This window comes from Amblyomma americanum, chromosome 3, assembly GCF_052857255.1.
Source record: "Amblyomma americanum isolate KBUSLIRL-KWMA chromosome 3, ASM5285725v1, whole genome shotgun sequence".
Taxonomy (NCBI): Eukaryota; Metazoa; Arthropoda; class Arachnida; order Ixodida; family Ixodidae; genus Amblyomma; species Amblyomma americanum.
The window spans coordinates 223239431-223254595 of record NC_135499.1 but is presented as its reverse complement, the minus strand read 5'-3'; the positions used below and the strand labels follow the sequence as shown (position 1 = coordinate 223254595).

The window sequence follows — 15165 nt, the reverse complement described above, 5'->3', positions numbered from 1 at the left end:
CTTTGCAGGCTATCGTATGCCTGCGTCGTTCCAAATAGCCTATAGTGTGAATCAGTGGTGACGCGTAGCATAAAATGAATACCGTAGAGAGATCAGTCTTGGCTCTGGGTAGTTAAGGCAGAGAGGGAGTGCTCCTTGTAACACAATTTATAATTTCATCATCAGCAGCAGCAGCGTGACTACGCCCACTGCAGGACAAAGGCCTCTCCCATGTCTCTCCAATTAACCCTGTCCTTGCCAGCTGCGGCAACCTTATCCCAGAGAGCTTCTTATCTCCTCCGGCCACCTAATTTTCTGTCACCCCCTGCTACGCTTGCCTTCTTTTGGAATCCACTCCGTTACCCTTAAGATTTAGCGGTTATCTTGCCTTCGCGTTACATGCCCTGCCCAAGCCTATTTCTTCCTCTTAATTTTGACTGGGATGTCATTAACATACGTTTGTTCCCTCACCCACTCGGCCCGCTTCCAGTCTCTTGACGTTACACCGATCATTTACCTTTCCATGGCTCGCTGCGCTGTCCCTAACTTGAGCTGAACCCTTCTCGTTAGCCTCCACGTTTCTGCTATGTAGGTGGGTATTGGTAAGATACAGCTGCTGTATATACTTTTCTCTTGAGGGATATTGATAAACTGCCACTCATGATCTGAGAGAACCTGCCAAATGCGCTCCTCTCCGTTCTTCGGAACGAGAGCGTAACGAGGAAGAAGGAACACCCTGTCCCCCTCTCCCTTCCCCCCTTACGCAACAGGTGCGAGTGTAAAAAACGACAGCGGGCCTCCTCCTCTCCTGAATGAACAGTTTATTCGTTCGCAGGTCATCGACGGGCGGGGCGCCCCCTGCCGCGCGGCACCGGGAGCACCAGCGACGCGTGCATCTGGCCGACGAGCGCCTCGTAGAAGCCCGGCGTCGGCTGCGGCCACGCCGGTGGCTCGCCAAGGCGCGACAGGGCAGCGTCCACGCGAAGCTCCAACTCGGCGGCGTCCGCGGCTCCCTCAGCGCCGGCGGCTGGCGGAAGCGGCAGCAGGTGCTCGGGGGGCGCAAGACGGCGCAGCAACAGCGAGGCGCCGCTCTGCAAAGTGTGCAGCAGCCACGTGTACAGAGGTCCGCACACCTGTCGAAAGTGCTCAAACGGCGGAGAACACGAATGAAACTGCGGGGGCTCAAAACAACATCTTATAGAGCATAGACTTTGTCGCCGGTCGTGGCTTACTTTCAAGTCTCAGTGAGCTATATTGAGCCAGACAGACGGCGAGACGCAGTACAGAGTTCACCTTCGAGCGCTCTATAGACAAATGTGTGGACATCTGTATTACGCCAGTATATTAACTTCGTGTACACAGCTGGCGCATGAGGCTGATTGGAGCAGCACGAACCACTCATACTACTCCTCCAACCCATGAGGTTGACCTATTCTCACCAGAGCTCATTGGCCCATTGAAAAATTTCCCATAGGGCTCATGCGTTGAAATCCGGCGTTCTAACTAAACCAATACTAGGACGATGACTTGTGGCTGTTTCCTTTGTAGCGGGCGGATACGTCATACGTGTCGTAACCTGTTGAAAAATATAAACAAAAAAGTGGCGGAAAAGATATAAATAAAAACTCACAGGCGGTTGACGATACTACTCCGTAATGCGTCATTACAGCGCAACTGTCGTAGGTGAGTATGCGCGACTTAATGACTACGTATGTTATGCTAATTGAAGTAAATCGATTTCAGTTGGAATACGCTAATAATTAGCATTTCACTGCCAATTGTACTTTTCCATTTTCTTTAGTTCACTTCTTCCTATTTCCACCTCAAGATGTGGGCAGGCCCTCGCAAAAAGCGAACTATTTTCGCTCGAGTAGAGCCCGAGACCCGCGGCAACCTGGCGCAGTGCGACCACACAGCATATTAAATAATCTACTTATAAATTGATTCTGTGGGAATTGTGTAGGAGCAACGCCGAGCAGAGAAAGAATAAACTGAGCGCACGGACCCAATGCTTCGTGATTTAAGACGCTATGTCAAGAATCGACATTTAATTGAATGCAGGCTGCACTTTTCCAACTCTGCGTTGCTACAAAATAAGCTGACAGCCGTTTTCCTTGACATCAAGGCCGCTTTTGGCTCTGTTTTTCACATTGCCGTTCACGTAAACCTAGGCAGTCTTGGCCTGGAAGGGAAGTGATACAAGTACGTTGCAATCTATTTAAAAGAGCGGCAAATCTTTATGAGCGCTCCAAACGGTCCGTTGTTTCGCGAAGTGGAGAAGGGCGGAGATGTGCTCAGCCCTCTCGTGTTCATTACCCTGATCCACTTAACAAGGAACCTGTCGCGGGGAGCACGCATCACGATTTATGCAGGTGATTTCTGTTTCTGGAGCGAGTCACTTTCGCTCTACATCACCCAGCAACGTCTTCAGAGAGCATTACTGAACATCTCCATGTATTTGGCTCCCCGAGGTGTTCGTCTCTCTCCAGAACACAGTGCTGTCATGGCTTTGACGAGGAAAACAATGACCAGGCGGAATCTCCTAGGTGGACGGTCGCTAGCTTACGTACGGTACCAGCGATTATTTGGTACTGGGACGAACAGAAATCTCTCGTGGACACCTCAGGTACGAGAGGATTGCCGCAGCATCACAAATTTTCAGATTCGTGGCGGGCACACAATGGGTCTGCAACTGCCGCTCGATGGTCTTGTTTCAAAAAGCCTATGTTGAAGGAACATTACGGCATTGTTTACCGGTACTTCACAGACTACCTTCAAGTAAGAACACCGTGGCAGCCGCGCGGAGCAACTGCATGCGGATCTGTTGTGCCCTCCCAAAGGGCTCCTTGGCCCTTGAAACACTGGCTGAAACAGTATGTCCCCCGCTAGATGTCACCGCCTCCAAGGGAGTAAGCGCTTCCTAAACCGTGCCGACATAACTCACAGTAACCATGGCTTTGACCAAGCTGTGCAACCCCTGTACCTCCCTGTTATTACTCGGCCACAGAAATTACTGTCTCCGGCCTTTCCTCCCTCCGCACTCGATCTCGCCTCTGCGGCACTGCTATTCTAGATCATGTGCTATGGAAATGCCCGGAGGATCCTGAAGCTCTCGTAGAAGCTCACTCGATCACCAAAAGCCTGGGCAGAAGTGTTGCACAGCTTGGACACCGCCGTCCAGACGGGAGCCATCGAGCGCGCCTAAGAGGTCGCCGCCGGCTAACGGCCACCGGGCCCTTCTGCTAAGAAGAACCCAGCAATCCCTATTTTCCAACAATACAGTTTTCTCAATAACTCACTCACTCACTCGCCTGTAAAGATCAAGCAGTTTCTACCAGGTGTGAATGTAGAGAGCGGCATGCCACGGGCTGCAATATTACAAGCTGTTCTGACCTATTTAGCCGAGAAATATTCTCAGGACAGCCACATTTTCACTGATGACTCAGATTTTCAAGAGGCTTACTCCTGCAGCTTTATGTACCCTCGACAAACCAAATGCTTACCTATCGCTTGCAGCGGAATACATCCCCCGTGAGAGCAGAGCTTCACGGCGCTAAAAAGGCTGTCATCTATACTCTACGCCGAACCCTCAGCCGATGGGTGATTTTCACGAGCTCCAAAGCAGCGTTATGACCCTTGTCCAACCTGATGAAGAAAACCAATCACTAGCGAGTTCTCTCGACCCTGAATACCTGCATTACTACTGCCGTAGGCCACTTCATAACAGATCAATGAATACTATAGCTCACTGTGGCATTCCGGCGAACGAAAAAGCAGATGAAGGGGCACGTAAATGTATTCAGCATTGGAACAAGAGGATTTCCTTCACGAAATCAGACGCATCCTAACTGGCTAAAGATATTCCTATGAAGAAGAGAATCGGCTGTGGAGACTGCCGACACATCATTACCAATTCCTTCAGCCAGTCGACCCGCATCTTAGATCTAGACTACTACCCAAACTTCCTCGCCATCTGGAAACGGTTTGTCATCGACTTCCTCTAAACACAGCGTTTACAAACAGCTTACGGTGCCGTGTAGGACATGTGAACAACAGTGCGCATTGATACAACCGCGGCTCAACCGAAACAGTGAACCATATTCTATTTTTATGTCCAGTGTATGCAGACAAGCGTGTGTACTATGAACATCGTATAGAGTCACTCATCCAAATGTCCATAGCATGTCTTACGCAGCAGAGATGTTCTATGAACTTTTTATTCGCCTATTAAACAGCGCTGGTCTACTCGGCAAACTCTAATACCTACTTGCATGTCACCATTACGCACTCGACATGCAGTGAACTTTATCAGCCCATTTGTAGGACTCACCTCGTCATCTAATATAATCTAACGTCTAACTCGTTGACGCAACGCAGCCGAAATTCAATGCCAGTTTACTGTCCCTTTATTTTTGCTTTTAAGGCGATAGCCTTTAATGGCTCATACCCGCGTCCGTCCGTTACATTTTAGGTCACGTGACCTTGTGATGTCACGTGATCTCTCTGCCACGTTCGCGCCAGCTGCTCTTCTCCTCTGTCGTGAAATGAATTCAAGCGCGGCAAATTCAAACCAGTGCAATGAGTCGCAAACGGCTTTCGCCTTCCCGCAGTTAAGAGATATCTAAGTGCCTCCAACGAATTTTTTAAATTAATATTTTTGTACTTCTTTTACTTTATCATTCACTGTATCTCTCCTTTCGTCTTTGTCTCCCCAGTTCCTTTGCCCAAGCACAGTAACATATCAACGATTTTTAAACGCCGGCTGAAGTCTCTGCTTTTCATTAAAGGTCTCTCTCGTTCTCTCTCTTCCTAAATAATGCGTTTAAAGTAGCGGCACAGTATATCAGAACATCTAGAAATCGGTTTGAATTCTCCATTTTTTTTACGTTAAATGGGCTAAGTGCAGGGAAAAAAACGTTTCTCATTGCGGTAATGCGCATTTCAGTGACAGCAGCAATGCCGACGTCAGTCGGAGTGCTCAGTATATGCCGCCTCGCTGTCATTAGGAATGCCTTGGGCCTTCACAAGTGGCGTCATTATGTTTGGGCCAGTCAGTGACTGGCATTCCAGTTCATGACGTCATGCGTGCCGTTGCTCCATTCGGACCGGTCAGCGTTGCAGCTGGTGCGTTATGCCAACGGCACCGACGTAGCATAAACGGGAGAGGTGGCTTAACAGTCTTAACGGAAGAGGAGAGTGGATCAATTCCACCCACCGCGGCGGGCAGGGCGAGGAGGCGGTCCCCTTGGACATCCTGCAAAACCAGCAGCGCTCGGCGCGCCACCAGGCGTCGGCAGAGCGCGGCCAGAGCAGCCTCGCTGCCGGACTGCGGCCGCAGCAGCAGCGGATCCCCGCGCACCAGGGCCTCGCAGGCCGCGTCGCGGGGCAGCAGCCACAAGGGACGCAGGCACCGCAGCGACGACCATCGGCCCGGAGGGCTGCGCCGAGAGACAGGGTTGCCGTTGGGCAGATTTTAAGAGGAGCCAGAACCAAGGGTTAAAAGCAGCCAAAAGTAGACATATGTCACTTAATCTTAACGCCTAATTTGTAGCCGAATAGAACAGAAGCAATATTGTAAATATAATTGTTATTAATGAATAATTAATAACAGCATTTCCAATCAGCACAAGAAACAGAATAAACAGCACGAGAACTAGGCCCGTTTTCTTGGCCTTCAAGCCAAAAGAACGTTGCAAATAAATAAGTAAATACGTTATTAAAACTTCAGTGCACGCGCATACAGCTCATCAGTGCTTTTGGTCCAATGTTTAGGGGGAATCCTCAAGGTACACTAGATTTGTAATAAAGGAGATTTTTTTCATTAGCATCCAACCAAGCGCAGGACACGCCCGTATGGTGCCCACTCGGTCTGCGTAAAAATGCCGTTCGCCGCAATAAGAAACTAATTCGCTGCTCATATCCCGCAACACATAGCTATGTATAGCAAACTGCTAGGTGATATCGCAAACTGCGTTAGATATCGTAACAACGGACCACTACAGGAACCACGAGGTCCGAAAAGCCATGCGCCTTTCTCCATTTTGTCGAACAGCGCACAGTTGTTGCGGAAAAGCTAACGAAACGAAGAGGTTCGCATGCGAAACGGACTGATGGGCGAACATTGTGGTCGTCAGAAAGCGAGCAAGCGCCGTCACTTACGCGTCCGCCGAGGGCAGCAGCACTTCGCCCAGCTGGCACCTGATGGCCACGGGGGCGCCCTCGTGGCCGGCCTTCTCCTGCGAGCAGTACGTTTGGTCTCTTCTCAGCGACAGGTCTCCCACTCTCTGATTTTAAAACATTAGCCTTCTGCGCAATCCCGCCGACAACTGCTGCATCGCAGCGGCACTAATCAGGGTCCACCATGTGTGGCACAGATCTGTGACCTGTGGCAGACCTCTGTTGCCACTCGCAGAAGCACACAAAAGAGCCTCCAGCTGCCGCCGTCATCACGTGTAGACGATGCGGTGTCCTGAAGGTGTTTTGGTTAGGACGCTCGGCTACTGAGCCGGAGTACCCGGTTTCGAACCCGACCGCGGCAGCCGTGTTTCAATAAGGGCGAAACGCTAAAGACGCTCTTGTGCTGTGCGATATCAATGCACGTTAAAGATCCCCAGGTGGTCGAAATTATTCGGAAGCCCTCCACTACAGCACCTCTTTCTCTCTTTCTTTTCACTCCCACCTTCCTCCCTTCCCCCACGTCGCGGTTGAGGTGTCCACCGAGACGTGACACAGTTATCGCGCCCTTCATTTCCTGATAATCAATCATCCTGTAATGATTAGAGAGCTGGAATGGGCAGAAGTATTCTCTTCAAACAGATTTCAAAGCTCGCTGAAGCGCGGTGTGTTGTTGATTTGGTACCTTTTTCTGTGCAGGCACTACTGGCATGTGCCACGCTGGCGCTTTACCACTGCCCCCCTCCCCAGAATCGTGAGGAGAGGCCGGCGCAGTGGCGGCCAGGCAGAGCAGGGCCTCGGGCTGCCTGGCAGGCAGCAGCAGCAGGCCCTTGAGGGCCGCCTCCACGGCGTACGCCTCGGCCGGCAGGCGCCGCGCGCAGCCGCCACCCAACGACGGCCCACCGTTGCTGCTGGGCTCACGCAGCAGCCCGGCAGCCTCCATGTGGTACACCTGCGTCCACCCGCGTCTGGTGTGTAAGACTCGCGGAAAGCAAACCAGCAGTCTTTTCAGTCCACCTTTCACTGCGATAGCAGTATACCGGTGGCACGTGGCGAAAATGCCGACGTCGTTTGTGTGAAGCTAAGGCGAGTGAAGCCTCCCCCTTCCACAAGGCCTCCGCCCGCTAAAAGCCCACGCAGCAGCGGAACGAAGAAGCGACGCGAAATCGAATTCAGAGACGCAGAGGGGAATCCAGCTGCCCTCCAGAAGCACCACCCACCAGCAACTCTCCCATTTCCTTTTCCCATTCTCTCTCATAGAAGTGGCCTATAGACTTTCTATATATTTCTTATAGACTGCATTGTCTTGCTATAGATATTAGCCTACAGACTGTGTATAGACAAAAGTCTACTAAACGTGCATGGCCACAAAACTATAGACTGTGCATAGGCTTCCAATAGAATTTCTCTTGTCTATAGGATTTGTCCATAAAAACTCTGTCTAAAGAAATTTTAGCAAGGGTTAAAGTCACCACGCAAGCAGGCGCAGCTTTTCATCGACACAGCCTTCAACGAAATGCACCTAAATGTTTTGCTGCGGCGGTCACCTGCTCAATGCGACATCCTGGGTAATGACCGCTCTGAGCGAGCACAGTGGCTCACACGAAGTCATCCACATTCCATACCTTAGAAGGAATTGAACTAGGGCTCGTGGTGCCTACAAGTCACAATGCACACCGTGCTGTTGCACAGACGGTCCCCATCCCCGCATCGGACCTACCGATGCCCCACATCATGCGCCGTGGCCTTAAAAGGAGTGACCGCGCATGCCTTCGTGGGATACGTGCCTTACGCCGGATCATCGGTGATCGCGGGAAGTGCACCCGGAGACGAGGACCCATACGTCACGACTCTCTCCAGTTTCAAAAATTTCCGGCTACAGGAGAAGTATTCACCTATAGTTCGGTGTAGCGCACACTATGTCTTGCCTATCGTCATACGATACAGACCATCAATGCTTTCAGCGTGTGCGCACCGAGAGAAAGTGGAACGAATTCGAAACTGCGTTTATTTTACGTCGTCACATAGAACACAGGACTGCAGCCTTCGCCTGGCTAATGCAGTAACGCGGCCTCTTCGCTTCTTGAGACGAAGGCCGTCGTAATAATTCTCAGGGAAACACTACTGGCGTACGCGTCCACTGAAAATCCAACGTGTGGCCCAGCGTCTCCAGGGAGAGACGAAACTATTACGCGCGCGTCGTAGTCTTACACCAGATATGCCCCATCATACTGGGTCCTTCTCTGCGGCGTTCCTCAAGGCGCCCACACCGGGACACGTTCTGAACTGAGTATACTTCAAAAAATGGGCAGCACGAACATTAGCAATGCGGAAGTTAATTCTGGCTAGATGGTCGGCCGCAGTGAGCAGAACGGCGCAGCAGAAAAACGCATGTACTAGAGAACAGGCGCAGGACAAGATCATCTAACTCGCTAAAAGGAAAACGTCAACAAAAGTCGTCTGCACTATTCCTTTCGTTCAAAGTTTCGTTTTTCTGAAGAGCCCACTGTTGGTCCCAAACAAGGAATTGTCAGTCATGCAAGCCATCACTGCTTTCTCGCCTGTGTCACGAGACATTGTTAAGAGCCTCTGGAGATCGAACGCTTTTGGGATAGAATTGTATTTTGGGATTGAAATTCTGATAGCTTTTCCAGTGACCCTAGAAAATGCTGCTATGCAGCAGCCGCTACTAACTGAAGCTGCCAGCATTCTCCGCAGCGCATGGTGGAACTAATGGCGAGGTTGGTCTATTTGCGTTGACGAGACGGCGCTGGGGACTGATCGCACGACCTCATCGCATGGTTCATCACTGATGCACACACTCTTGTATGCACGTCGTGTCTGCGATATTTGACGGTGCGTTTCAAGTTAACTTTCCTCAGTGCTACCGAAGAGTATACAAGTCCCGCACGATCAATGCGATTCACGCGGCATTGGCATTAGTGTACTCCCCGTATGGAGCACCAACTATGCCACTGTCAGACGGTGCCAGCAGGTGGCGTGATCCAGTTCATCATTCACCGTGTGACACCCCGTACCCTCTTTCCACTCTCCCAACCTTCGACTCTGACTGGCGGCCACGGTGTCCCTCTCGCCGCCCGTCTCCTCCTACCCACTCTTCCATCTCCCACTTTCCTCGACCAATCGCCTGAAAGTGGAGAGGGGTGTCTCACTCTCTCCACTTTGTCTCTTGCCAACCAAGGCTTCACACGATAAAGCCGGACACTTTTTGGCGACAATGGGCGTCCTAATGCAAACGAGTTAAAATCTCTGAAGCAAAGAAAGCGGCCTGAGAAAAAAAAAATGAATTCTAGTATAAATTACAGAGTAGATCACTGGTAATCAACATCTTTTATTTTACCTCAATACTTCGGTGAGGACCAACGGGAAAGGAGCGGAAGTGCCCATCTGCAGCCAAATCCATTACTACTGAAGAAGTAAGGGAATAAACTGTGAAAGAAGCAAAGTGGGCGAAGAAGTGATTTTGAGCACCAATCGTAAGTGAGCGTCAATCGTAATTGTGACGTAACGTAATTGACGTGACGTAATGCAAAGCTCTGATATTCTGTCACATATATCCTCGCCGTATTAGCCAGGAATTCCGAAATCCATCTGTTTCAAACACACTTCCGTGATAGCGACCATTTTCGTCGACTACAGATCATTTTCTTCATTACTGAGCGTGCAACGTCCCCTCTGTTGTCCACTCTGTGGAGGTTACCCGTGGCGACCATTCATGTGTGGCAGTATAAAAGAATTGCATTTCTACACCCGTACCCGTACTATACTCGACTGGCGCCAGTATTCCGCCCCATCGCAGCTATCACTGAAATTCGCATTTCCACGATGATAAATGTCCGGTCTTCTTTCATTCCGTGCCTTGGTGCATAGCAAGACGATAATAGTGACAATTAGCATAGAGCGAATCGCATACGATTACCACAGGCCGCCATTGCGCAAGCGCCGACTGGTCCCGACGCGGCAGGCCTGCGAGCAGCCGACGGACACGTGACGCCACCTGGCGACCTCAGGGCGATCTACGCATGCGACGATGGCTCTGATGCGAGAAGCGTGCCCTCAGCTGGCTAGAGTCACTGGAAAAAATTTTTTTCCAGCTGGCGGGCACGGCGCACCATCCTGGCGCCTTCAACTGTGCATGCGCACTGGCGGCGTGCGGTGCGCGGAAAGCGATAGCAGCGGCGTTACGTCACATTAGCTATGTTCCGCCTCAGCCTTTCTCTCGGAATTTATTGCTGGCCACACCACAATGAGGCCACCTCACCGTGCCTCAAGCAGCCGCACTCACCGTTATTGAGTGGGGCTCCCGGTCGCAGTCGAAGTGCTCCCTCAGGGCTGCCCGAAGCCTCTCCTGCACGCACTCTGACCGGGTGGTGAAGCACGCCAGGTTCAGCAGGCAGCTTTGTCCCGGACGATTCTGTGACGTGGCGGCGGCCTCGCGTAAGCAACGCACGCGGAGCTGATGGTTGGCATCCGCAATTTTCAGCCCAAAAAGGGAAGGAATTTCTCCTAACCGCGAACCTGCGCTCAGGTATATTAGCGCTCACGTAGCTCGATGCAAATCAAGTTATTGAATGAAACCTAATATCTTAGTGAGCCCAGAGATCGTTATATTGTCAATTTTTAAATTACAAATTTACAATAATAATAATAATAATTGGTTTTTGGTGGAAAGGAAATGGCGCAGTATCTCTCTCATATATCGTTGGACACCTGAACCGCGCCGTAAGGGAAGGGATAAAGGAGGGAGTGAAAGAAGAGAGGAACAAATAGGTCCGTAGTGGAGGGCTCCGGAATAATTTCGACCACCTGGGGATCTTTAACATGCACTGACATCGCACAGCACACGGGCGCCTTAGCGTTTTTCCTCCATAAAAACGCAGCCGCCGCGGTCGGGTTCGAGCCCGGGAACTCCGGATCAGTAGTCGAGCGCCCTAACCACTGAGCCACCGCGGCGGGGCAACACGAGCCGGCATTTCGGAAGTTAATACAGCTTGTGAATCAAGTTTGACTAACTTGAGGTCACATTTTTTTTACCGCAGGCGAAGCCCGCCTAAATAACACCTGATAGCAAAATGAAGAATTTTGGATCCGGGGAGATCCGATGGCTGCATTCAGAAAAACTTGCGGTAACAAAAATGAAAAAACGCAGCGCTGATTTCACTCCCTCCTTTATCCCTTCCCTTACGGCACGGTTCAGGTGTCCAACGATATATGAGACAGATACTGCGCCATTTCCTTTCCACCAAAAAACCAATTATTATTATTAATCCGCTGAGTTGAAGCAGGCGGCGTTTGTACCTGCAGGCAGCGCAGCCAAATAGATCTTGGCGTAGAGTCGCGTGAAACCAGCGAGAGACCAGCGCTTCGCGAGAGACTGCCCAAGAGGCGATTTTTTTTAGTGTGAAAAACGCTCGCACTGTATTTCATGTATGCGAGGTATGCAGATATACTATATGGTGCGCTTTGGTTTATGTTACGTGTGTCTCATCATGCGTAATGCCGAACGTTAGTTCATGTTATGGCTTTATGATGCATATGTTGACACCGCTGCACACGCTTTGCCAAACTGGCGGTCAGCTAACTATTTTTCGACAGGAAAGACTACTGCTGGCGCCACATTGGCCACCGACGTAGGCCCCGTCATATGTTGATAGCTGGCTACCTTCCTGCACTCAAAGGTTAGTGTCAACCTAAAAAATTCGCCCAAGCTCGGCAGCCGACATCGAGGGATCCTTCACTGGCCACGTTCTGACGAGCATTTCTACTGCCTGGCAAGCCGGCAGATTTTCTTAGGTGCATTAGTGAAACACACGCAGTGCTTTGTTTTACCAATTTATAATGAGAGGAAACGTAAGACAGCGAAGTGCCTTCTTGGGGAGAGGAACGTATTTCCAGCGCTCTTAATTGTCCACCAAGGCAAAATATTTTAGTCAGTTCTAACCACGGAGTTGTCAGAAGGCAAAAACCATGTTATTGGAACAAACACGTATACCATCCGATTTTTCTCGTCCTGCGTCTTGTGTACGCTGGTTGTTCTAAGTGTCTGCCTTCCACCAATTAACTATAGCTCAGCAGTATATTTACTTAAATGTATGTAGGATTACTCTAGTGCGCACCCGAACACATCCCAAACATCTCTTCCACAGTCCCAAATGGACCACTCTGCGTTACTCTATGCCCTGTATGTTTGAAGTGAAATCCCACTAGAGTGGTCCATATGATTTCTTACCTTGTAGTAGTCCTTGAACTGCGCTCCGACGTAGACGGCAAGGTCAGACAGCAGAGAGCCGAGAGAATCGTCGTCGCACTGAGCGAACTCGTCGCGAGACATGAGAGCCGAGAGAGCAGCGATCAAAGTTCGAATGCTTGTTTTCAGGTATTGGAATGAGAACACGCACTCTACGCGGTCTGTCAGAATGAACACTCCTATTGTGGCGAGGCGCGGTAATCCTTCACGTACGCTAAGTACGAGCGCAATAACCTTAGTTAGTGTGTCGCAAATGATCTTCAGGTACTTATCCCAACCTTCAGCGAGGTCTAGCACCAAAAAGTTGGCAGCGTTCTGTTCAGTAGATACAAGTTTGGGGGGTGCTGCAGCACTGTTGTCCATTTTGGGAACTGTAGCAGCTGTAGCAGACTACAAGAATCTTCTTCACGACGGCCCGCTTAAAAGCAGCTAAGCAGTCATGCCAAACAAATTATTTTATTAAGTGACCTCGTTCGACAGTTTGTATTCGACATAAAAAAGAAACAAAAGCTAGTTCCTTGTAAATCGCAGTCTGCTCCGTTGACATCGGAAACCCGCGGGCACACCAGGAGCGTTAGTTTTGGTTTCAGTTTCAACATACCGCTCGTGCCGTGATTTGGATTGGTTGGCGGAAAGGCGCTATCTTCTGCTACCTCTCTGCTGAGATAGCGTTCTGAGAACGCTGGTTGAGATCACTGCTCAGCTCCTATCATACCGCGTGCTGTGTATTTATTGGTCCACGTCATCAATCTGCAATAACAGACTGGAAGGCGCATCAGGCGCCCGAAGGCATGGTATGCCGGTACGCCCGAAACATGAAAGCCCGGAGTGAAGCTACCGAAAGTATGCGCCTCGTTCCGGAAGTTACACTCTGGCAGTGCATGAAATGGGACATTAGCATATTTTTTTTTTTTTCAGTTTGTTTTCCCGTTCACATTGTCTTTTCGTCGTTCTCGCCTTTTTTTTTTTTTCACGACAATGCCTACCTGTTGCGCCGTCAACTTCATGAGGAGACCAGCAAAGTCTTCGGAAAAGACGTTTCAAAAAGAAGGGGCTTTTGCATCAATGAGTCGACACACGGCGCGTACCTACGTTCTTAGTTGGCACGTACGGAGCCGTGCTCAGCTCTGTATCGTCCCGTTGCGCTACCGTCTAGCGTCGACAACGTCGTGCTCGTCCCTGCGTAGGATCTTCTCCAGGCAGCTGACTTTGCTGTGACCCCTTTACCGAATTATGTTGCGATCTAACCGGAGCAAAGGCGCGGCTACTACCCGGTGGGGTGCCTGTTGACGCTGTTCTGATTCACATCAGCGCCTCCAAAAGGAATGGTACTGCTTTTCCAACGGCGTGTATCAATAAGTACCATTTCGTATTGTACCGAATTTTGTCTGATTGAGGCTTCGTGATGAACGGTGCAGTTTATTTCTAATAGCGCTTCCCCTCCGCCCCTCTCGCGCTGTGCATCTAAATATGCTAATAAATAGCCTGAAAACTGTTTTGCGTGCTTCTTGTAGATGCAGCTGTGTAAACGTGGTTGGGCTAGGAGCTAGCCCAGGCAAAAGAAAAAAATATTGGGTTCGAGTGGGAAAATGAACTCAATAGGTCAGCCAACTGAACTGATGAATCCAATTTGGTAGCCCAATGAGTTTATTTCCAGTTGGGCAGTCTCCAATTGTGAGCTCTAATTGGAGTCTACATATTCCAATTTGGTCTTCAGTTGATCCAGTTATAGCTTCCAATTGGAAGCCAATGATTTCCATGACTGACATATGCATTTTGCTCTGTACAAACACAGAACAGCGATTCAATACAGTAATTTAACGACCAGCGCCACTAGCATCAGGAGGAGGGCCCAATGAATGGTGTATATAAGCCCGACAAGAAAGCTAAAGTTCTAAAGTTAGGCTGCACCATGAATTCATCGCTGACTTTGCGGCGCCCAACTGAGCTGATGAAAACAATCGTATGAGTTGGAAGAATATTCTAGCTGCTCGGCACAAGGCAGCTGAGCAACCAAGTTGTGGCAGTGTCATCACAGCTTGTAGACTTGGCTCAAGCGTGGTTCAAGTTTTACCTGTGACAGCCTTTACTTTTGTGATCGCATGAAAAAAAAAGAAAGCATGAGAAGCCACCGCCATCAGTGCAGTGCCTCTTGGGAATCGTGCCGGACTCGATTTTCGTGCGCAAAGCAAGTGCACCTTGGTGGAGCCGGCGCACTTAAGCATACTATATATATATATATATATATATATATATATATATATATATATATATATATATATATATATATATATATATATATATATATATATATATATATATATATATATATATATATATATATATATATATAAGACCTTTGTCACCTAATGCATTAAGTCTCAGCTGCTGTTTTCTCTTCTCACTGTAATGACAAACATAAGAATTCCTTCTTCACCTGAAACAATGGTGCCAGTTTAAAGTTCCATTTTCAAGCAAAAAAAAAGCAAAAGTGAACTTCAACGCACTTCCAAGTATATGAGCCAAAATAAGATTATGCGTTCAGTTGCACAGATGGGCAAATAACCAAGTCAGGATATCGGGTACACAGTACGTATGGAATGGGACATACAAAATAGAAAATGGTATTTCCAACTGGGACCAGTGCACATAGAACTGAGGCAACCATGCCTCCATAATTATTTTTCCCTTTGCAAAGCACTGCCTCAGTACGCACACGTGCTCAAAGTGCATGTAGGAGGTTG

The 15165-nt window shown here is 49.5% G+C and overlaps 1 protein-coding gene across 1 annotated transcript; it reads right to left on the bottom strand.

Annotated features, from left to right (window-relative positions):
* Window positions 1-790: 790 nt before the first annotated feature.
* On the bottom strand, window positions 791-14608 carry LOC144126197 (uncharacterized). The gene is made up of 6 exons (XM_077660199.1): window positions 12404-14608; window positions 10460-10588; window positions 6839-7105; window positions 6139-6215; window positions 5195-5417; window positions 791-1070 (listed from the first exon to the last, which is right to left on the bottom strand). The coding sequence occupies exons 1-6, from the start codon at window positions 12782-12784 to the stop codon at window positions 816-818; spliced, it is 1332 nt and encodes a 443-aa protein (XP_077516325.1). The 5' UTR covers window positions 12785-14608; the 3' UTR covers window positions 791-815.
* Window positions 14609-15165: the final 557 nt, after the last annotated feature.

Coding starts and splice junctions, on each gene's coding strand:
- LOC144126197 (XM_077660199.1), bottom strand. CDS start 12,784: ATGGACAACAGTGCTGCAGCACCCCCCAAACTTGTATCTACTGAACAG. Junction 10,589..12,403: donor AGTTCAAGGACTACTACAAG/GTAAGAAATCAT, acceptor GCCACGTCACAG/AATCGTCCGGGACAAAGCTG. Junction 7,106..10,459: donor GGGAGCCCCACTCAATAACG/GTGAGTGCGGCT, acceptor GGGTGGACGCAG/GTGTACCACATGGAGGCTGC.